Consider the following 24,086-nt stretch of genomic DNA (forward strand, 5'->3'; position numbering starts at 1 on the left):
TTTAAATATCCAGTGTGTTTATAATTCTCCTTTAATTATACCTCCACTTGTGTGTCCCAGTCCAGAGTCTCATTTACTATGACATTTGGGTAATCTGGCCAAACCTGCAAGCCAAAAATGGCAATGACATCATTACGTACATATTGTACTGTATGTAGACAACACATTTTTGCATTTCATTTTTGTATGACTATTCAGGTCACCTTACCTTCCCCCACACAATATCATCACTAAGTTCTTTGGGCCATTTAATGAAGACATCCGCAGCTTTACCCCTCTCATAGGCAGGATAATTAGTCTCATTGCCAGAAATGGCTGGGTCCTGGAAATAAAAAAAAAGACATAGGCATATTCAAACAATGCCATAATGGCAACGTTGTAGGGATTTATTTATTTATTTTAATAAAAAAGTACAAATTACAAAGGGCAACAGTAAAGTTATAGAAAAGTAAGTAAAGAAGTATAGGTTCTATTTGGTTGTGTTTCCCAGAATTTCATTCATGTTGATTACCAGAATGAAGATGAACCTCATGCCATCTTTTCTCATGTCATCAACCAGGGATGGTAGTCCAGAAAAGGCTGGGTCCAGGACAAAGTCAAGCTGCCGATTCATGTAATCAATGTCTGCATACTGCACGTCCTGCAGATTCCAGAAAGCAAACAAACAAATTTCCTTCTATCATCGTAATCATTTTGCAAAGATTTAAATTTATTTTCAAAAGCTCCAACATATAGTCCAAGATTAGCTCTTTAATCTGTAGACCATCATTGTCAGTTTCAATGGTGTCTTGTGCATTCATGAAAAACAATAGAATCTAACCCTGTTGCCTTTTCTGTTTCAGCCATATTTAAAAAAAAACAAATAGAAGAAGACGTAGAGGCTATAGAATAATGAAATAATGATAACAATGTTATTACTCTGACAGGGAGCCAAAGGTCACTTTTGATTTGATTAAATTGAACATGCTAACTGGAATCTATGAAGTCACTAGCTAATACTGAATCTTGTGTTTGATCGATGAGTCTTATCTAATTTAGTGACATGTCGTTAATGTTTTACGAGCTAGAAGAGAATTTTAAAATGGAGAGGCACTGTGCATTTTACTCTCAATGTAATGTAAAAATCTTAAATGATAAGAAATAGCAAATATATTGTACAATCTCTCTGAGATGCTGGGGCACTGATGAACTGCATTAAAGAATAATAACATTGAATGCACAGAATCTGAGCATGTTGCATAATATAACTAAATTCATTTTATTTGGGAAACAAAAAAAAAATAGGTGCATTTTTTTAAAATGAAATAAAAGAAATGAAAGAATTCTGCTCAGTGCGGAATGAAATCCTATTTCCTAACGCAACAATCATATAGATACCATGTTTCTCACAATGACACCCCCTTGATCAGTGCGCATCCTCACGAAAAGGTGGCTGCAATTCAAGTCACTTTGGTTGATAATACCATCAGTCACGGTAGACATTCTGACCACAATTTACTCTGCCTTCAGATATGGGATATACCAGTACAGCTTAAAGAAAAAGTTCTGCTACAGTTTTTTACCTCTCTCTCTCTCTATATATATATATATATATATATATATATATATATATATATATATATAGCGATTTCATTATTACATTGAGGAAGTGTCTGCTGCAGGCGATAGGAAGAAACATACAAACATATACCATTTGTTTCCCCTGAAACATTTTACATATGTTTCCAATGAGTATTTGTGTATGGGTCTCAGGGGACTTACATATGGAATACCTGCTGCCCTCATTTGTGTATATAGATCTGCTATCTCCTTGTCATTAGCATATCCATAGCGACAGAGCTGAAATCCGAGGGACCAATACGCAGGTAGGACAGGTCTTCCAATCAGCTATTAAAGACAAAAAAACAAACAAACAAGGAAGTCAAAACACTTCAGCAGAGAAAAAAGTTGTTATGGAAAAAGTGCATGTGGGGGCGTGTATGTGTGGGTGAGAGAGAGAGAGAGAGAGAGAGAGAGTATTTAGACTGTCCAAATGAGAGAGTGCAACGAAGCGAAAAACTCCCAGCTGCTGCAGTCCATCAACGGAGGCCCAGGGCCAGACACAACACACACACACACACACCAACAGGCTCACCAACACAATTTAAAATGTTACTGTCAAATACACACACGCACGCACACATCACAAACAAATCATGGAACGAAGAAGACTTACAGCAGTGTATTGCTGCACCACATTCTCAGGTGTTGGCCCCAGGACCATGTAGAAATCCAGGATGCCGCCCACAGTTCGGTAGGTTAAAGCTGGCGTCGGCTGAAAAGTCACATCTGCAGGCAAAGCAAGTGAGATTTTATGGTTTATTTTACCATATTCAATTATTTTGCTCTGTGTGGTAATCATGGTTTTGTTCATCGAGGTATGATGAGAGCAAGAAAAGCAGAAGGAACAGACAAGAAAAACAAGTATATCAATTGTGTACATTTACATTTTATGCAAAATTTATGAGCATGTGTACTCATTAAACTGTGCGTGTTTTTTACTAAAATACAAGACAGTTGCGTACGGCAATTAATTATTTTACATTTATATAGAAACAGGGAATCCCTTCAAGCCCTATTCTGTTAATTAGTTAATTAGTGTTAGAGTGTATGTGAATTATATGTCCATCCATTTTCTATCCCACATGCCCTCCGATGAGTAATAGGTGAGCTGGCGCCTATTCCGTCTGACATTGTATGAGAGGTGGTGTGCACCCTGGACTGTTTCCCAGCCAATCACAGGGCACAAATAGACACACAATCACGTTCACACCTTCAAGGCAATTTGGAGTGTTAAATTAACCTTACATGGACGTTAAAGTAATGTGAGTGGACACCTGAATTACTGACGAATGAATACCCATGTGAGCACGGGGAGAACACACACGTCACACAGGTCTTAGTCAGGATTTCAATCGCCAAGTGGTTGTTTTGTTTAAAATTGATTCGTGATAAATTTGCATTGTAAGTGTAGAACTGAACAAAAAAACAATAATTACTGGTAATTAGTATTTGAGTTTAGCTAAGATTAGCAATGCTAATTGATCTTATGCTACCACAAGCGCAATTTTAGAATTATCTATAAATCCGTAGTTGACTTTTGCTTGAGAACAAACAGACGTAAGTAAATACTCAATAAATTTAGATGTATGTAACATCATGTATGTTTTAGCTGCAGTTTCTTGATCTGTTGCTGTTGGCTATACATAGATTCCAATGTGGAGATAAAAAACACTCAATAAGTTGCATCGGGCTTTTAGAAGGCTTCCTGTCATGCACGATAAAATATTCCATTAATATCAATACCTACAGTAAATGCCCACTGCATCCATGTCAAAGCTTATGCTGACATAATGTGTTTCATCATGCGCATTTGTGCGTGGGTGCGTGTGTGTGTGTGCGTGGATGTGCAATTTCTGATTTTCTCTCACCCATTGCATTACTGTTTAGCAGCAGCACACCATGAGCGTCAGTAGTGGTCTCGAGGCCCATATAGAATGGGTGGACTCCGTAGCAGTTCATCTTGTACTGTAACAGAGAGAACAGAGTCAAGTTTGGGACTGTCATTTTTGGTTGCTATGTCTTGGTATGCTTGCACAAGAGAATTTTTGTTCATTTTTTAGTTATGGTAAAAATCAGTGCTAAATGTAAAGTGTGGAACTTTGAGAGTTGCATACCCAACTGAACATTACCATGAGAATATGAAACAAGATGGACTGTGCAATGCGGTGCATAGTGATGTGCTAGACACAGGAAATCTGCCACTTTGAGATGTCAACATCTATGACAAAAGCTCACGGGCATGTCAGACTTCATCAGCCTCCTACTCTGCTGGTACCTAAGGAGCTGTTAAAAGTATGTTTTAGTGTGTGAGTGTGTCGGTGGGCATCTTTTTGCGGGGGTGTGTATGTGTCCTAAAGAAGAAGGAGAAAGGGTTATTGTCATGGATTTATGTCTACAATCACTGTAAGGTACTTGTGTTGACACAACCGCAGCCATGGTATCACATGATGTTATTAGGTTGAAAATGATGCAGGATATATATATATATATATATATATATATATATATTGTATTAAGCTATACCAAACCCACCCCTTTATGAACCAATTTGTTGCTGTGTATGACCATCCTATTGTTTGCTTTCTTTGAAAATGTAAAGATAAATTCTTCTTTATCAAACTGTAGAAAAGAAGAAGCTACCCCAAATACAAATTATGATCATGTTTGTACTAACTATGTGGAAGAACTTGAAATTCCGTTTCTGAAGAGTAACGGAATATATTTCATTGTATTTTAGATCGAGAACAGATGCTTGGAATTAATTATCTGAAAGTGAGCACAAAAGAAAAAAAAAAAACAACACTTATTTTCAGTGGGTGTATGTTTTGTTGTGTTCAGTAAGATACTTACACCAGGAGGTTGGTCTTTGGTGAACATACCCCAGGTGTGATAATTCAGGTCATGTTTGTATGTTAAATGTTCTGTCTCGCCAAAGCCGTAGACATACTCGGATGACAGAAGTGTTGATACTTGAATAAACATGTCTGAGAAGGTAAAACCTGGCACTGATGAATCCCAACTGAGAAAAAGTGACAAGAGACTTGGAATCAATTAGAGACATTTCTGGAAAGGGAGTTATTCACATCACATGTTTCACACCACACAGTTAACCCCCAAAGAAGTAAAGGCACATTTTCAGATAATAATTAGCAACATTTCAACAGATACAAAATAATATGCCTTGCTCAGAGAGGTGCCCAAATATGCACATAAGGTGCTATCTTTTTTTAGCACTGTAAATATTACTTTCATGTTGTTTTTAGGTGCAAAGTACAACCCCTCCAGGCTTTTATTGATTTGCTTCTTTTTACACGTCCTCATATGTGGTCATTGATGCTGACATCAGTGCAGGGAGTCAGGCTCATTAACGGTGCGAATGTGAATGTAAAAAATGTACTGTCTCTGTGCACCCTGTCATCGACTGACTACCAGTCCAGGCGGGGAGTAACCTGCCTTTCGGCCAGTCAGCCCGGATCGTCTCAAAATTACAACAACCCTGAACTAAGTAGCGGTACAGAAAATAGATGGCTCCTGTACGCAGATTAGAATGTGAATTTCGAACAATGGTGCCATAAGTGTGCGTGTGTGTGTGTGTGCGTGGGGGGGTGTGTGTGTGTGTGTGTGTGTGTATGTTGCTGCATTTCCAATCATTTTCAAATATTGCGAGAAGTAATTTATTGGATTAAAAGATATACAGGATGTTAGTTATTCCTTGTATTTTTTTGTCCTGATAGAAAGCAATTTATATAATGTTTTAATCAAAGGTAGTTAAAGCTTGATAAAAAAGTAAATGTTTTTATTTATCACTCCCATATTGGGTCATATATCTAGCTAAGAGAGCATGTAATTGATTGACTATGAATTTAATGAGTACCTTCCTTAAATGGGTTGATTGAGTGTTTGGTAAACCTGCACCAATACCATATATTAATTATTATTGTTGTAATTTTAACTGGTGTAGAACGGCAGTACAAGCATCATACTCTGATTTGCCAAGTACATAAGAAGGCTGAAATATTAGAAAGGTGTGCGGTTCATTACCATACAATTGGTAAACTTTAACCATTGATAGTTCCAATCAAAATTGTCCACAAGCATTTTTGTAAAAGCATAGATTTTAGATAAACATCTCTCGGATTTAATAACATTGTGTATATGCACCTTATTTTGTTGCTGGTAATTGTGTGCAGCAATGTTTCCAAATGACTCACAAAGTTCAATTGTAACATTAACGTCTTATATGTGTCAAAAAGTGCTTTCCTATAACACGTTCACTCACATCGTGGTCCCTGTACTTTTCCGTATGACCTGGATGCCAAAAGGATCACTTTTATAAAGGACCTTGTAAAGCCGTTTGTCCTCATTAGTCTCTGGAACAGGTGGGACAGACAGCGGAACTGGAACCTCATAACGATCTGTGGCTGGGTCCCAGATCTGGACAGAAGGGCATATTGGTATGTGTGTGGTGAACACACATGAAGGTGGTGCTTGTGGAAACAAAATTCAGTATAGGGCAATATGCTATTAACTGACAAAATACTGGGACAAGAGGGCCTGTTCTAGTTCAACTCTTGATTACTCTGTAGTTTTTTGAGGGAATTAAAAGGTGTCTCATGCAACTATATATAGTATACCTGATGATTTCATTAGTCCGCGTTAATTTGCACCAATGGTAAAATACTGTACATAATGGGCAACATGGACAAATAAACCAACCTTGAACTGCAGCATGTTACTGCTGTGGTAGGTGATCTGAACATGGAGGTTGTCAATGTCTGGTGACCCAGCGCGGCCGCTGCTCAGGTACCTTTTGTTCCGAATGAGTTGGAACCAAAGGCCAGACGTGGTTCCCTCGTTTAATCTGACATGGTATCCATGGTCTCTTGGATAGAAGCACCAGGGAACTCGTTCAATGTTGCTTTGCTGATAAGGATGTTGAACGAAGAAAGAAGATTTTAGGCTAAGAATGGAAAACTGAGTTCAAATACGGCATTCTCTCCTAACCTTCCAGATGCAGCCACGGGCCTTGCATTTTGCCTCATCTGCATGCTCCTCAGGGTGGCAGTCAAAACGCTGGTACTCCTCTTGCACCACCTCCCAATGCACAAGATACGTCTCTCCCAGAGTTAAAGACAGGCGTCGTAAGAACAGAACCTGCATTTGAGTGGGACATGCAAGTGGCAATTTGGGGTGAAAAGTTATCATTTGCCCTGCGATTGAATGGCAGAAACCAATCTACTGTGTACTGTGTCTTTCAATCCCAGTCAGATGAAATGTAGGTTCCAGTATTCCAACAACCCTGACCAGAATACGTGCCGTAATTTGTGGACTACTTTTTATCCACGCTTTGAACCCCCGGTTTTAAATTTGCACCCACTACAATTTAGGGATTTTTGCAAATAAGCCTCATGTCACCAATACATTTACAGGTAGTCTTGTCACATCTTACCAATGAAATTGCCGAACATGTACCAGTGGACCAATGAAACTGTCTGAGGTCATGCTAACAATAACTCTTTGTATAAGTCATGATGGTTTACTTATCCTTGGATTCCGATTAAAATGAACCAAATGACCAAACGGAATGAAAATGCAGTTTACATGTGACGTGATCTTTCGCGATCTGCTTAATCAGAACCGCCATTTTACAGCCGTGTGAGACGTGATTTAAATGGGGGCAGTTATGATCCGACCCTACAGTATGAATTCTGCCTACCAACAAGTAGCCTGATGGATTGAATTTCCGGTTTGAAGAGTACCCAAGGGATTTGTGCACTATATTTCTTTTGTTTTAAATACAGTAAAACACCACTGACAACAAATATAGAATGGAATGAGGCCAATTCCCCTGTACGCCAAAGCTTTGTGCAGACAGGCTTCCTTGAGACTGACTAACGGATGTGCTTGATGTTGTTTGTGCTACCAATTAAGACACATCTGTTAATTTCCAAAGCCGCTTCAACAGTCTCTGCGGGGAACGATGAGTCACAGCAAATCTTGTGGGAGCGCTACTGTCACGGTACCACCCTAAAGTTTCTTGATCTTTTTGGTCGACATTAGGGATGTTCATCAAAATGTGTACTTTTTTTTTTTTAAGTAATTTTCCCATTATTAAACTGAGTAAAAATAATTGATGGGGTACAACCAAGCTCAGATAAAGTTCAGCTGGGAAATACGGTGAAGGCAAAATTTAAAGCAAGAAACTGGAGCAAAACACACATGAGATGCGTACAGTTATACGAAAAGCAAAATAGATATATATCTTGTATACTCAAACCAGCAGTGATTGACATTATCACAATAAAGGTCTATTTAAATAATATTGAATGCAGGGACATACTGAGACCAGAACTCAGCCCGGGAATATTTGTTGAGCCTGAAAAATTGGAGGTTAGAGCACTTTTGTCCTTCACCTCCAGACAACGATGGCGTAAACTTTGATAAATGTATCCTTCGGTGTTTGACCAGAAAAAACCTTGAGAATGAAAGAGCAATTTTCTGTATGGGGAAACTATCTACAAAATTGGTTAACTGGATGTTTTTTCATTTTATAGACTCGTGTCTTATGGGCTTTTAACTCATAACCCTGTTTGCACATGAAAGGGTTGTTGCTTTTAGTAATTTTTTTCCTGTCTCTTTTTATATAAACATCCACCCACTGTAAATTGTTACCATTTCTCATACTTAGTGGCTAACCTTGAAATGGTACAGCTGATATTGGAAGTCATCCACCCTGCATCTGTCCTGCATCAGTGCAGGACGTATTCAACCATTGAATTAATAAAAAAAAAAATTTATTTAAAAGAACTCATAAATAAAAGCTGTGTTAAATTATTTTTGCAAAGATTATAATGCTCCTTTGCTATACTACAATACAATAGTGTTTGCCATTTTTCTAATTGTGCGACATTTATCTGAATCTTATGGCTGGTTGGAATAAAGCAGCAGCTCTATGAACATTAATAACGGGACGTAATGTGTCATGAATATAAATAAACAGTACCTGCGCGGCTGCGTCATACTCTATGCTGGAACTTGGAACAATGGTAGTCGAGTTTCCATGTGCTCCAGAATCCAAATGTGTCACAGAGGCAGATTTTGGAGGATGTGGAACGCCTAAGATTGTGATGTTCTCAAAATGTAGGTTGTTGGGATCCCTGTAGCCAGCATGCGTCACCTGCATGGTTAGTTGACCCTGTGAAGCAGAAAGGGCACAGTATGCTTGATGGAAATCCATATACTGCCATTTTTTGGGATAAAATGCCAACTGTAATCAGTAACGCGGGCAATTATTTTGTTTTTATGCCTGGAAACTTGACACCCATCATATCCTTGTTGGGTGTAAAGCATGTGTACATATTTGATTAAACAAAGCTTGAACAGAGTATGTATCATCATCCATGAGGCATTTTCTGAACTAGAAAGGTATACTGGTTTTGAACTTGAGCCCAGATCAGATGGAAAGTAAGGGCTGGATTTACATAAAACAGGTGTGTTCTGGAGACTTACATAGACAACAGTGAATTTGTAGTGGATGTAGTTGCCTTTTTTAAGAGTGTCTGCGGAAAAAAAGAAAACAGATGTTGGAATTTGTCACAGTGATTTGATATAGCCGGTATACTGTCACACTGAGTGACTGACCTTCATTTGTTCATCTGCGTGAGCAGAATGTTTAAACAGTTCTGGTACAAGCATTTTCATTTTGTAAGTCGCACATCCCTAATGGAAAAGCTGTATACGTCCATGTATCAATCAAAGTAAAACAGCAACGTGTAGCTGAAATAGTCATTGACCTTTATGTGAGTACACATTACCATAATCCCTAAAATACATATTGTCCGATTTGGATTTCCTCAGCCAACTCATTGGGTTAATTTTGATACAGTATGAATAAAGTGTACAGAAGTGCTTAAAGGTGACAGAAAATGCCTGTCAAATTGTAAAGCAACATTCAGTGGATTGCTATACTCATATTCAGACCGACATGAACCCCATTTGAGAAACAATACCTCGAGAATCGCCATCATCCCAGAACAACTCTCCTGCAGCCTGGGCTTGGTCATCGAGAGCAATGATCAAACCCATTGGATTGCGTCGACTGCAGATCAAAATAGAACAGAAACAACTCTCAGATTCATTATTGAATATGCAATACAGTCGTGGGATGTTACATTGCTTCTTTGCATTACATTACATGCATACATCTTTACCTTTACATCTGTTGTAGCTAAAATTAGAAGACATTTTGGATATTACCCCTTTTTGTTGTTAACATTTCAATGCAATATATGTACGATGAATAATTAAGATTTGCGGAGAACTAGGAGGTCGTGCCAAGCCTTCAAATGATTAAAATTTGATGAAAATGCATGTCCACATTCATATATACAGCATCTTGTATGGATTTACACATTTTTTCAATTTTAGGCATCAACGATAGAGTCGTTTCATGTATCTTATGCAATTGTCACCAAGGGAACAGGGTGATTAGTGCAAGCCAGATTCTTTTCTCCCCAGCAGTGGACTCCTGTTCCTCCTTGGGGGACCTCCAGACATTCCCAAGATAGATGATCAAAACATGCTGCCTGGTTTATAAGATGTTCAGGGTTGCCACAGGTACTCTTATAGTTGGACATCATAGTGCTTACAATGCTGGCAAAAACTGAGAATTACATTTTTTCCCAAAATCAAAGACTGACAATGTTTTGGCAAACTTCACGGACGTTCCAGGACTATTAAAAGGGTAAAGATCAGCTAGAACCTCTGGAGCAATACCCCAAGTATTGTAGATCCTAGTCATGTAATGCACTTTGGAGTCGGACAGTCCTCCCTCAAGTGTCTCCAGTTGGTGAAAAATACTGCTGCTCGCCTTCAAACCGGAGCTCGGAAGAGGGAGCACAAAAGCCCGATTCTGGACTCTTCGTCACTGGCTCCCAGTGCATTTTAGAGTTTAGAGTTGAGGGATACTTGTGTTTGTTTTCAAATCTTTAACTGGCCTCGCTTTAGCCTACCTCTCTGAGCTCCTCCATCTCCACGGGCCTGCCAGGTGCCTCTGGTCTGCAGACCAGGCGACACTGGAGGTGCCGCCCATTTCCTCAAGAATGACCTTCCGTTAAATGTTAGAAGGACCCCTGGTATATGTGTTAATATCATTAATATGTATTTTAAATTACTGAAATATTGCTTTGTTACTGATGTAGCTTTTTCTGAAATGCGTTAAATAAATAAAGATGCATTGTATTGTTTTGTAGTCAGTGTTGCCAACCAACACATCAAAAATGTTCAATGCCTGAGCAGTCTCGAATTAATCCTTGGTCCTTGCCGGAGAGTTTCTAATGCTCAACATCAAGTCTATGGATGAGGCTTCCCCCAGCTCCAGCTATTCTACCCTCTGATGAATTCTTATGTCAAGATCAGCAGCTTTCTCTTCGTGTAAACAACTAAACCCAAATTGTTCTCATAGGGTACGGATGCATGCAACGCCACGCACAGACCAATCATAGTTTTTTTTTTCTTTAGTTTAAAGAGTTTTTGTGAGTCTGTACCTGTATGTGGTGGTGACAGCTGGATTCTGCGTGGGGAGAATTGCACCACCTCTGATGTGTAAACCAAGCTTGTCACCCGGTAGATGTAGCTTAATGTTTTGTCTGCGCTCTGCCAATGGTTTCATCTGCTCAGGAAATCAAGAGAATACATTATAAGGATTATTTTAATGCAGATCTGAGGTTCCATACTACCAATACACTAGGTAATTTTGCTTTGTATACAAACTGGGCATTCTTCTATTAAAAAGTCTTTTGTAGAGTCCTGTACAGTTCCTCTCATTGTCTGATTGCTGCCAAGGCCTGGATGGTGCACACTTAATTTCTGATCTCCTGAGGCCTGAACTTTTATAGCAGGCCAAAACAATTTAAACGGATCTTTTCTCAATCTCATCTCATTCACCATCCTATTCTAGGTCCTGTTATCCTCTCATGTGATGCTCTAATTTTCGTTTCTCTGTGTTCCCATCAAGGTGTGTGCCATTTTATGCAGTACGCTGTGTGTGGGCTGAAGTTGGCGTGTCGACACTGAAAACTGAGAACTCATTTCAATGTTCTGAATTCAAACGTATACTGCATGCTTCTCGGTATCACTGATATATAGATAGTATTGCATGTGATTAAAATGTGGTAAACTGACATATAATATTGAATTATTCTCAAGAAAAAATTGGGAAATTATGTCAGTTTTGCCAGTGAGCATGATAATTTTTTTTCCCTCAAACCCGTCTCTCACTGCTTGCCCGTCACCCTTCAGCATGTGGCAGTAGTGGCCTTGTGGTTAAGCTCATTGCCTGTCCCTATGGGGCCACTCTCATGCGATGTGGTGTCCTTGAGCAAGACACCTTAAAGCCAAACTGCCCCCACTGAGGCTCATGGAGCCTCCTCCGCCCCAGTGTGTGTTTGCTGTGTCCACTACGCTGATGGGTAATAGTCATATTTTCTGCAGTATTTTCTAAATAATAATAAATATGTAATGCTTTTTGTATTGGTTGTTATAATGATACGGGGTCTTTATCCCCCATATATTTTTTCTTGCTTTTTCTTCAGTGTGGTTGTATTTCAGACTTTTTAAAAAATATTTTGCTTTACCTTCAATGTAGTTATATGTCTTATTTTTCGACTCATATTGCACTTTCTCTTTCCCTTTCATAATGTCATTTGCTCTGTTAGTTCTGTACTTCAGTAGTCCGCCTCATCCTGATACCTAGATAACCATTCGGGACCAACCAGGTGATAGGACCCAGCAATGAGAAACAAAATCTAATCATCCATCTGATCAGCGACTGCTTTACGATGCCACTGTGATGACCAAAATAAGATCCCGGAGGGACTCAACACTTCTTTTATCTCTCTGTAAGGGAGATGGTCTCGAGGTTCTCGTCTGCACCCCTGCATCCACTCTATCTTTGTCTCCAGTCTCGCGCCGTCTTATCTCTCTTGTCTCAGAGTCCCAGACAAAAAAACTTCAAGCATAGACGTCCACGTGAAACTGTGTTCTTTGTGTGTGCTAATGCTAATGCCTCTAATACTGATAAAACCCCTCTGCAATCCGTCTCTTGAGCACTACATTTACTATTTGATTGCACCTGCAGAATTGAAGCATTCTTGCACTACAAATTAATCCAGCAGTTATGCAGCAGCAAATAATCCAGTTTAGCCTATTCATGATCCCTTTCCCCTGTTGAGGAAGCTTATATTTACTTTTTGTTAAGGATGTATCAAGGAGATTCTAATTTGGCTCCATTGACATTTGTGAATTACTCGGTTTTGAATTGGATTACAACATAATAGATGATCATGTCTTCACAGATGTTTAAACCATGAGGAGTTTTTGCCCGCATTATTCAGCAAATCAGTTTTTTTGGCATAATGTGCAATGAAACAATGGCCATTTGAGGAACGTTTATATGAGACTAGCTGTTAAAAAAAAAAAAAAAATCACTGGTCAGCACCAAGCAGGACTTGAAGCTGCTGGTGTTTGAAGACTCTCAATGGAGTATCCTCCGAAGGCCTGCAGTCATGCATAAAGCAGTATTTTGGCCACCCCTAAACAATCTACCAAGGGAAAACATTTGCAGTGTGCTCATAGATATATGCACAATTAAATTATAAAATAATCCCAAAGCACATTCTACATTCTCCCTCTACTCCATAGATGCTTACATTTGAACAAAGGAAAGGTGAGGTAGTGAAATACAATAAAAATTGTATTTCAAAATGAGTATACAAAGTCTTACCGTCTCATAGTCATACCACAAAGCATCCGGAATATATGCATCCAACATAACCACACCCTGCAAAGAAAAAAAGTGACAATATTTGTCATGCATAACCAAAATTCAAATTCAACCTTGATCAGTTTTTTTTTCCTTCCCATCACAACAAAGAGTAATTCCTTAATCTTAAACTTCCTGCCCATCTGATGATAATAATCTGATGATAGAAGATAAAGTACACCACAAGAGAGACATGATTACCACAGATAAGTCATTTTAAAAAGTATATTGCGTGTGATGCGTGACTCATACACAGCTCCTTGTGACATTTCACTCTCCAGCACTATGATGCAATTCATGTTGAGAAAGACCACATCAAGTGACACCTTTTGACAATTTTTGATGGCTCAAGATGGCGGACAGACAAGAGCAATCAATAGGAGAGCACCAGCCCTTTGATAGCGTTGTCAGATCATGGTTCTTTTTGACAGCGAGGAAGGCAGCACAGAGAGAGCATTGAATGAAGGAGCCACCCTAACCCTCCTTCTCAAAAAAACACCAAATTATTAATAACAATATGTCAGTGGTGTCGAGCCACCCTGCCCATCAAACGCATATCATGTGTCATATTTTAAGCAGCAAGCTTTTTTTTCCCTCTAAAGGCCAGACAATAAAAGCTTTGTAATATTCAATTATTATTAATCAAATTATAATAAAGCAACATGTACGGTAGATTGTATTGAACTGCAATATGCAAGTTTGAATTTCAAACAATTGCAATAAGTGAAGGAGCAATGCTTTTAAAAATAACATTTAATCCACGTCACATGGAAAAGATCGGATAAATAAGTATTGCTGCCAGCATTTCTGCAAACTGCGATGCAGAGAGACATGGCATAAGGACCGTCTCCACGCTTACAGTACCAAAGCAAGCACTTTAAACCACAAGGTAGACCACAGTTTGATATGCATGTGATACACCTATGAGAAGATAGGGGTGAGATGGTTAGCAAGCAGGACAGAAAGTGAGTGAGCGTGAGGTGAAAGAGAAACTGGATGAAATGGAAAAAGGATAACGCGAAAGATTCGACAAGAGTAGATTAGGTGAATCTAGATGAGAATTTGCATTTGATCTAAGAAAGAAATAACAAGCAAAATGGAAAAATGGGCGAAAAGGTGGTGTGGAGGGTGACCAGAGGGGATGATGGGAAGCAGGTCAATAGATCTACCCTGTTTTCCACAAAGATCAAGGTTAGTGCAGCTACTGATCTGAAAGGTGGAGTTCGAGCATCATTAGAGCAATGAGTAGGCAGATGGGCAGCATGATAAACGAAGAAAGACAGTGAATTAAAGTTAATGTAGGAGAGAAAATGAGGGGTTAACTAAAAGTAGTGGGAGTTATTTCTTTGATGACTTCATCGTCAGCACCATATATACCGACAGTTTATCATCAACTTTTGCATTTGCAGTCTCCCTAATCTAAAAAAAAACAGTTTAGTAGCTGAGAATTTTTAAGCCATAGTTGTCCCAAATTAACAGTTTCTGTAAATACACCAGAATGTAGATGCTCCTTTCGAATAATAACTGTAATAATGTCAACGTCCGTGCATTTTTAAAATGTTGCTGTAGAATGCTAAAACGTGAAGAGCTCACTGGAACGGAAATGGCGTGTAAAAAAAAAATAAAAATAACAACTAGTTTGAAAACTGTTATTCTGTATGTTTAACCTATTTACTGCCATAGAAGACGAAAAAGATCCATTTTTATTTACTTGGCTGGTAGTGAATGAGATAAATATGTGAAAATAATAATGAAAAAAAATCACACTGCAAATGTCATTTTGCTGAAAACGTTATTTCGTAGATTTTTTTTTCCTTTTTGAAGTTGGTATTAACTTATCTTAAATAATACTTCACTGTCATTTATTTTTAACTTGTTTAAGAGTTGTTCACTTTTAAGGAATGCATATTCCCCTATTGGAGAATGGCTAAGTAAAATTAGGCAAGATCAGGAGAGTTATGAATTTATTGCTGTGATGTTTTTTTTTTAATTCAACTAATGAAAGTGCTTAAATGTTAAGTGTCTCAAGTTCCTAAATAAAAAAATGATCACAAAGCAATTTTATGGAAGAAACGAAATGCTAAGCGGATGAAGAATGTGATGTGGTCCATCTTCTCACATCAGCAAAAATCTACCGAGCCCGGGATTTTTTTTTTCTTTTTTGTGGTCAAAATATAGTTGAGACATGGACACTACATTTTTGGCTATGAAATATTGAAGTGAAGTGATCACATTTAAGTGAATCATGATAGTCTATCCTTAACATTTTTTACCTTAAACTGAGTTGGCACTATGAGCTATCCAGAGTCTTGAGCCCTGACGCAGTCAGGCCAGTAAATTGAGGTTGCAGAGAAAACATGGACTGGGATTCTAGCAATAAGAACGCTTTCAATATGATTTCGTGGAACAGATTCGATAATGATGCACGGCATGGAGCGTCGTTAAGAAAAGGGGAAACAAATTGATGAATTAGGTTCATATTTATTCAAAATCATTTTCTGGCCTCTTTACATAGAGCATTTGGTACTTTTTGTATAAATAAATAACTAAAATATTTATATTATATTTGTATAAATTAAACGAAATCATTCACAGAGGTCTTGAAAACATTTTAGGGTGGGACTTTAGGCCTAATGACGCCACTAGTTGTTGATTAAATGATTTGACTGCCTTTGTTGGTGCTGGTCAGTGCATTTTTTTTCTGTGACCTTACAAACTACTTTTTATTCACAATGGTTTTAGTACAATCTTTCATGCTTTCTCCATAAATCCCTTGAGAGCTGCACCTCCAACTTTTTCGAGATCACACCAATTGGAGTAACTTGATACCCCTCATGAATCCAATTTACTTTCCACCAATCGATAATTAACAAGGGGCCATTCTAAATTGCTCATTAAAGAGGCCACTTTGACACAACCGCAATTCACTGTATCTGTCCACATACAAATGCATGTACAGTGCAGCACAGCACAGGAAACTCAGCACTTGCATATTACTACGCGCACTCGCACACACACTTCCATCTACACTTCTAATCTGCTTGTAATGAGGTCAGTGCTCTCATTAGAGCTGAGAGAAAAGAGGGAGAGTATGAAAGAGGGATGAGAGGAGGGGAGAGCAACAAAGCAAATCCCATGTCATGTTTTCCCAGTGGAGGTCAATGTGTGTGTGGGGGTATGTGTGTGTCAGATGAGCTGGTCATACGATCTGTATTGGACATATGGCATTACAAATGTCCCATTTGAAGTGTTCGGGTCTCAAGGGGTCGGTGAATGGTCCTAGGTTATGTTTGGTTGCGCAATTGCTTGTTGTACGTGTTGACTTACCGGGTCTAGTACAGGTGTGATGAGCAGGTGTTTCCCCCAGAGAAACTGACGATCCACACCCCAGGTGGCACTGTCAGAGTAAAACCTTAGAAGCAACAGGGAGCAATTAAATATCAGTTATGCACATCTGAAAAAAAAGCACATTATATTAAACATAGAAATACTATAATAGAACATTCAGAATTTTTATTTAGATGTTTGCAAGTCACTTGAGTTTAAAAAAAAAAAAAGTTGGGCTAAAAATGGAATGCATTCTTGACAAGAATTAGAGAAGAATTAAAGAGTTAGATCGCATAACCCTGGATTAAAAACTGAAGGGAAAAGAAATAAAAAGAAACTGAAAAATGAAGAGGCTATAATTCAGGAAATATATAGAGACAGCATTTGTTTGAATTGATGTTAATACACATATTTGGCTGAATAAAAAAATGCATTTCCTGGAAGTCACACTTTTGTTGTGGGATTCACAATATTCAAACTGACTTACTCATGCATGAGGGGACGCACTACAGTCTCCCCTGTGGTGCTGGCTTTGAAGAAGAGTGTGTAGAGGTACGGCAGCAGTGTGTAACGAATCCTCAGGTAGTGTTTGGAGCTCTCCACCAGAGCTGAGCCTGGCCCATATGCCGCTGGATCCTGAGGCTGCAGACAACATCAATTACTGAGACTGGATTTGATGAGCAAGAACCTCACTTCCCCTCTGATTTGTTTGAGGGGAAGCTCATGCATGTACCTACAAGTCAGTATTGTCAAGTTGCACGACATTTCTCTCATTTGCATTTGCATTTTCTGAACGTTTGGTGAAAAAAAAATACCTTAATTAGTTGATTTAACAATCTGAAAATATAATAGCTTGATTTTTTTTTTTTTTTTTAGGTCATGAGACTCACGCACACACACACACACACACCCCCACACACGCATGAAGTCACAACATTTCATCTGGTTGAGAACTACTCCCGGGTACTATTGAAGACTTGTCAATGTTTAAATGCATGTGTTAAAATAGAACCAATTCAAGTGAGATAAAACTGAGGCATTCATTGTTAAGTTCAAAGAGGCCAATTAGCTGCTGTCCATTGTATTTTCTATCTGCTAATAACCTAATGCCTTTGCCACCTCCGCCAGTGAATGTGTGTGGGGGTGCGTTGGTGTGCGTGTGTTTGTTGGTTTGCATCGCCATGGAATTAGAGCCACAATCAGGTGAAAGCAAAGGTCACATGTCAGCTGTTTTGTTTTGGCTAAATATTACTTTGGATTTATGATCACATACACACCCACACATGCACACACTACATTCCATTTATAAGTGCTCTATCTTTGTAGCACTGATGAGCATGGAAATGTCACGTCTGGTGCCAGAGCCTTCATTTTCATGCTGTTCACCACTAATGGTCTGAGTTTTCTCGCCAGTCATTTGTGCTTATCTGCAATAATCAGTGTTGGATGTCAATATAAACACTCCTCTTGGCTCATTAAGGTGCATTTACGGTGACTGTTAAGTCTCGTCTCATTTGCGACATTCAAGTCAAAGAAAGTCAAGTCGCAATCGCTAACTTCTTTGTCAAAAATGAATTTCATAAATTCTGGTCCACATGGCAATGGTGTGGCATGGGTGAGGCCAATCTGCACCAATGGTCATAAAGTATAGCTGCCGTATGTTACCACGTTTTATCAGGCGAGGGTACAAAAGCAGTGTAATAAAGGGCAACAACCCTGTGCCAACCCCTTTTAATCAACTTAAATGGAGACAGAGTAAGTACAGAAGGCCACACTTCCAAAACAAAATCATAATATATATGTATTCTTCTTTTCCATCATAAATACATTTTCCAGAATCAATCTACCTTGTCCAAATATTTGCAATGACGTAGATAAGTTTTATCGCAGGTAACATCTTTTGAAATGCACTTCCACTGGTTGCAGTCCTTTGTGATTACTTTTAATCCATGTTACATAATGTTACTTCATTCCATATGATATAATAATATTCAATATAAACTGACCAAGATTTTATGATGACAACACTTTCAATTTAATTCAATTATCTCTTCTGGTAAAAATCTGAATGAAATGAATGATTGCTTTTAGGCATAAATTCCATTGTCACGGAATAACCACCCCCTTCTAGTATGTGTCATTTGTACTTAATTCTCTTCTACACTAATGCATTTAAGCGTATGTGATAAAAACATATCAAATGGATGGTTTAATATAACAAGGAAAGTGCAACATGACTTAAGAGCACTCTACCTTGTAGCCCTGAGCATTGTGGTTGCGGCTGAAGGGATAGAAAGCTCCCACTTGCATCCAGCGACGGCATAATTCTTCACTTGAGTCATCAAAAAATCCACAGATGTCAGCTCCAATCTGAAACGTATGAAAGCATTTAAAGTCAGATGTTGTGAATATTTATTGTTTTTGTTGTCTTCCTGGGATAAAATGGCATATCTACTATTTCAGTTAGATTTGGACAGAGGCCGCCACAATTAATTTGAAATAAAACAGTCGACCACCTATTGGCATTTACCATTAAGGCACTTCATTGGTGAATAATTATTTGCAAAAAATAGCCATATTGTTTAATACTTCAGAGAATTAAGGTAGACCAGTAATTATTAATAATTTTTATTTCAATATGCTGTTTAACAAAACTGTTATGGTTATCAAACATTTTAGTTCTGCACGATCATGAAAAAAATATTAATCACGATTATTTTTGTCATAATTTAAATCACAATTATTCAAACCATTATTTTTTTTTTGGTACAAAACAAAAAAAATGGCTTAACGGAAACAATATTCAAACAGATAAAATTTATTTTATCTTAAAATATTAATAAAAAGGTGCAAATGAAAAAAATCCAAGTATATATATATATATATATATAAAAAAACTGTACATTGGACTAGACTTGCTAAACACTTCGAAATTACCATAGAAGTGTTGCAACATTTAAATAAACAATTTCAATAGAATGCTCAAATTTTTAACTCAAGTATACACACTATAGTATTAAAAATGTCATATGTTTTATATAAATATATACTGTATATAATTATCATTTACGATTATGGCAATTTTGTAATCATTGATTGCAATTATTGTAATCGTAAGAGAATTCCGATGTATTGCGCAGCCCTACATTATAAGTTATAAAAATTAAAGTATACATATTATAAATATTACATTATATATTATACCATCAATAAAATAAACCTGCTTGACATCCTTATTGGGTGTTCCGTTGCAAAACATTCGTGGCAGTGTAAATGCTTTCAGTCAAAACTGCACTGTTTTGGATCTCGCTGTGTCGGTTCAGTTATTTTCCAGACAGTAGATGCGGACTGTGATCTTTATTTACATTGGTTACACAATGCCAGTCTAAGAAAAAGACTTTCAAAGGCCACTCCTTCTAGACTGCTCAAGTTCTATTGTTGACTATTGGCTACATTTTACAACAAACTCAGTTGGAGGGAATCGATCCAAATCCCATTTCACTCTCTTATTTTCCTCTTTGTCTATGTGAGCAGCGTGTATTGTGTGAGTGCATACAGAAGAACCTTGAATTGAATGAATATTTAAGACTACACAATACTGTGTTCACTGCATGTGTGTGTCACTGATCTGTGGTGTATTCTGCAAGCCAACAGTGTGTGTGTCAGACGTTTTAAAGCTGTAGGAAATTAAGTGTTCTTCCTCCCTTTCTAATGGATGTCATTTCAGGTAGACTTGCCTTTTCTATGCCTCACTATTCGGCTCAATTAGCAGCTAAAAGTCTTCTGAATGCCAGAATTGCATGTTGCCTCTGAGATAAGTTGGCTTTCTGTCCATTATGATCCTTTTGATACTCTAAACTCATTTGCACTTGGATGCCAGCAAACTTCTACAATTACAGATACATGCACAAAATAATGTCAGCTATTGCCAACTTCTTAGTCAGGAAAGTAGCTGTTGGTTGTCCATCATCTTGTAATTTGCATAATTTTCCCTTGCCATTTGTGATGAATTTACTGTCTATATGAGATGTCAAGTGTACTTTGTTGGGGGTTGGGTCGCACCATGTAACTCAAACACTCACGATTGTTCAGAAAAAGAACGGTGATAAGCATAATTGGTTAATTAAAGATTGAATGTGTGAGACAGGAAATCGAGGTTGATATGAGAATCACCATATTGTCTGAGGTATTGTTTAAAATGTCGAGGGAATACTAATGAAGATGAGTGAGAATTGTGAGAGGGACAGCAATACCACAGTAACAGTCTAACAACTTTGTAGCTCCTTCCTGGTCAACCGGTGTATTCCAGTCATTGTACCTGAGGTTAACGCACCCTTAAAATAAAATCATAACAGCAGTTTGATCTTGAGTCAAGGTTCAGAACTCACGTATGGAATTCCAAATAAACCAAACTCTAGCATGCCAGGGATGGCCCATTTTATGTCGTTCCAGTTAGCAGCATTGTCCCCCAGCCAATGACCCGAATATTTCCCCACACCTGGAAAGGAGGAGCGGGTCAACATCAGAGTACGGTTCCCACCAAACACACGCTGCAGAGCTCTGAGGAAGAGAGAGAAAAAAAACAACATAGTGGTCAAAGATAATGAATAATGACATACGAGCCTTAGGACACGTGGTTTGGTTGCATACACACGGCCGGGGATTGTGTTTATTTATATCAACATAATGCTTTTTCTTGAAGTAAATCGAAGCGGAATTGATTTCCTCTAAGATTCAGACCCCCAATGATGTTTACGCTACAATAGCTTCATTCAATAGTAACGTAATAATCATAAAAAAAACATATTTTAAAGTGGAACTCAACTCAAAATTGTTCTCGCACTCGTCTTAACACGGTATTCTATTCGAATAATAATTATGCAGATTTATCCACCAGTTTAGATGTCTGGACTCATCCAGTGTGAGGATAATGGTAGAAGGTTGATGACGATGGCGCTGCTAGGCGAGCAAATGGGAGGATGACCTAAGAGAAGGTTTGGATAGTTGTAGTGACGGAAGACATGAGCGCTTCTGATGTTTGAGGTGATGGTACGGAGCATAGACTCAGATTGAAAGAGATGACCCCCAACCCCCTAACGGACAAGGAAAAGAAGACAACACAGGACGGGGCTCTTTCCTCTAATTAATTCTAGGCTATAATCAGTACCATGCCAAAATGACATACATTTGGATGCAACTATTTTTGTAATTGCACTATGTATTTCGCTGCTAATTCCTCATTGCTCTGAAGGGATGCCAGCCAGTTGGCTTCCAAAGCACAAGTTGGCAAAACACTAACATTGATTCTGCACTCACTTTTCAGTAGCCAGCACCATGGAGTAGCCATAGAGACTGTGAACATCATAGTGGTTCCCCCAGGCCTGTTTGGCATCCATACACAGTGTCTTACTATACATGACTTCATCCAGAATCTCTGTTGGAGAGAGAAATGATAGCAATGATGGACAGGAATGGATTAAGATAGTGAGCCGGTTTACGTGATCAAACTAATCTGACAACAGCGCGTGATGGACAAAATGGTTTAATTGACAATTTACGGTATTGTTCGCCGTACATGATTTCAGTTCATTATTGTCATGATTGTCATGACATAAAACTCAAATTTCCTGTTATAATCTATCAATTTCCTTATCTTGTTGAACATGGAATGACTTTGGAATAGTAGGAATGAGTTAGCCATGAAAGTGATACAGTTCACTTAAGTCACTTGATTCACAACGGTGTCTACTTCAACAATTGAAGGAAGAGCCAGTCAGCCAGAATAGGAACAATGAAGTGCACCACCAGATGTTTTTTTGCCTTTGGCAACTCAGGATGTTTGAAAACCACTTCCACTTTACCCATGCAAATGTAAAGTATGAAATCAATCAAATTAACGAAGAAACGTCGGAAGAAAAAAGTCAGTGTTTCTGATTTTGCATAATCACATAACGTTCGTTACCATAAGAAGCATAGCACATTACATTGTTTACATAATCACTAGAATAATGTGCAACTCCAGAAATTGGACAATGATATCATAAAGAGTGAAAATGACTTCGGATATAGGCCCTTGAAATGATATGGGTGGATGAGAGAATGTCTCTTACTTGGAGTGTAGGGAGGATAGTTTAAGTTGTTATCAGCACAGCCCTTAGTTGATCCTTTTTTAAAGTTAGCCACTTCATTCATGTCCTGCAACAAGATGAGTCATACTCATGAATCAAGACACCTTTAACCATTGAAATTATTGTACGGCATTCTACTAAGATGAGAAGAGTTTGCTGCTCATGTGTGGCTAAATAGAGCGAGCTAATTAAAGAAAGAGTTGCACAATAATGCAAACTACAAATCCAGCCAGGAATCTTAAAAAAAAATAACACGAACCACTACCTTGGTTCAAACAGAGAAATTATGATCAAATGGCCAGGAGGTTACCTCAATACAGATAACAGATTTGGTATGCTGAGCAACCTACCGTGTAGTATATCGTCTATTTCCATAAGAATATTATGCTAAATTCCAGGGATACTCAAGAGGCGATAGCAGGTATCGGTGTCAGGTAAATAACATCCTCGGGAACTCACAACCTCTTTCAGCCATATACATCAGTAACTAATCGGCATGCACGGCTCTCAGAATGTTCTTCTCACTAAACTGTTTCCGTGTCAACCCTCTCTGTGCATTAAATTCAACTAGTAAGACAAACACACATACATGAGAAGGTTACTATAACTTCATTAATTAAATGCATTGGGCCATGGAATGCATTCTGGGAACCATGTGCCTTTACGGCATTTACCATCAAATATACAGCAACGTAAAAGCTCGTATAGGAAAACAATGGCGGCTCGGATAATGGATGGATGGATTTTGAATTTCTAGCATTGACAAAAAAGTAAGCTTCTTGAAAATTGTTTGAGAAATGAACAAGTTATGAATGCACATGACACACACACACACACACACCCACACACACATTTGCTTGTATCTTGACCTCTGCTAAAGTCATGAGACAGGGCTTGATCGAACTCAGGATGAGAACCACTGATATGGACAATCTACTGTAGATAAGATCCTTAATTAACTAACACATTAATATTAATCATTCATGCTCACATTAACACTAATGGCTTATTTAGTCTCTTTAATTAACCTAGCATGGTGTTATTTTGAAAACAACAAACAAAACGCATGGTGACAAGATGCCAAATTTCACACAGAAAGCCCTAGCCTGAGAACCCAGAATCTCTTGACTGTGAGGCAGATGTTTTTAAAACATTACTATATAGTTGAACAATTTGTCTTTGATCAAATTAACTTTAAAGCTATCAAA

General features: G+C 38.2%; 1 protein-coding gene across 1 annotated transcript in view; it reads right to left on the reverse strand.

The window, feature by feature from the left end:
• Positions 1 to 24,086, reverse strand: part of si (sucrase-isomaltase) — a 55,516-nt gene that overhangs the window by 18,897 nt on the left and 12,533 nt on the right. Inside the window, exons 13-33 of the mRNA XM_088300265.1 lie at positions 22,861 to 22,945; positions 22,067 to 22,184; positions 21,139 to 21,310; positions 19,004 to 19,120; positions 17,238 to 17,392; positions 16,751 to 16,835; positions 13,385 to 13,441; positions 11,148 to 11,272; positions 9,612 to 9,700; positions 9,112 to 9,161; positions 8,606 to 8,797; positions 6,607 to 6,756; positions 6,319 to 6,525; positions 5,882 to 6,036; positions 4,453 to 4,621; positions 3,471 to 3,567; positions 2,216 to 2,328; positions 1,762 to 1,887; positions 512 to 640; positions 209 to 322; positions 42 to 104 (exon numbers count right to left, since the gene is read on the reverse strand). Coding sequence (XP_088156391.1) covers positions 42 to 104; positions 209 to 322; positions 512 to 640; positions 1,762 to 1,887; positions 2,216 to 2,328; positions 3,471 to 3,567; positions 4,453 to 4,621; positions 5,882 to 6,036; positions 6,319 to 6,525; positions 6,607 to 6,756; positions 8,606 to 8,797; positions 9,112 to 9,161; positions 9,612 to 9,700; positions 11,148 to 11,272; positions 13,385 to 13,441; positions 16,751 to 16,835; positions 17,238 to 17,392; positions 19,004 to 19,120; positions 21,139 to 21,310; positions 22,067 to 22,184; positions 22,861 to 22,945 — 2,568 coding nt within the window. The remainder of the gene's footprint in view (positions 1 to 41; positions 105 to 208; positions 323 to 511; positions 641 to 1,761; positions 1,888 to 2,215; positions 2,329 to 3,470; positions 3,568 to 4,452; positions 4,622 to 5,881; positions 6,037 to 6,318; positions 6,526 to 6,606; positions 6,757 to 8,605; positions 8,798 to 9,111; positions 9,162 to 9,611; positions 9,701 to 11,147; positions 11,273 to 13,384; positions 13,442 to 16,750; positions 16,836 to 17,237; positions 17,393 to 19,003; positions 19,121 to 21,138; positions 21,311 to 22,066; positions 22,185 to 22,860; positions 22,946 to 24,086) is intronic.

This window comes from Idiotropiscis lumnitzeri, chromosome 7 (assembly GCF_059441095.1).
Source record: "Idiotropiscis lumnitzeri isolate Australia: NSW breed Sydney's pygmy pipehorse chromosome 7, RoL_Ilum_1.0, whole genome shotgun sequence".
NCBI classification, from domain to species: Eukaryota; Metazoa; Chordata; class Actinopteri; order Syngnathiformes; family Syngnathidae; genus Idiotropiscis; species Idiotropiscis lumnitzeri.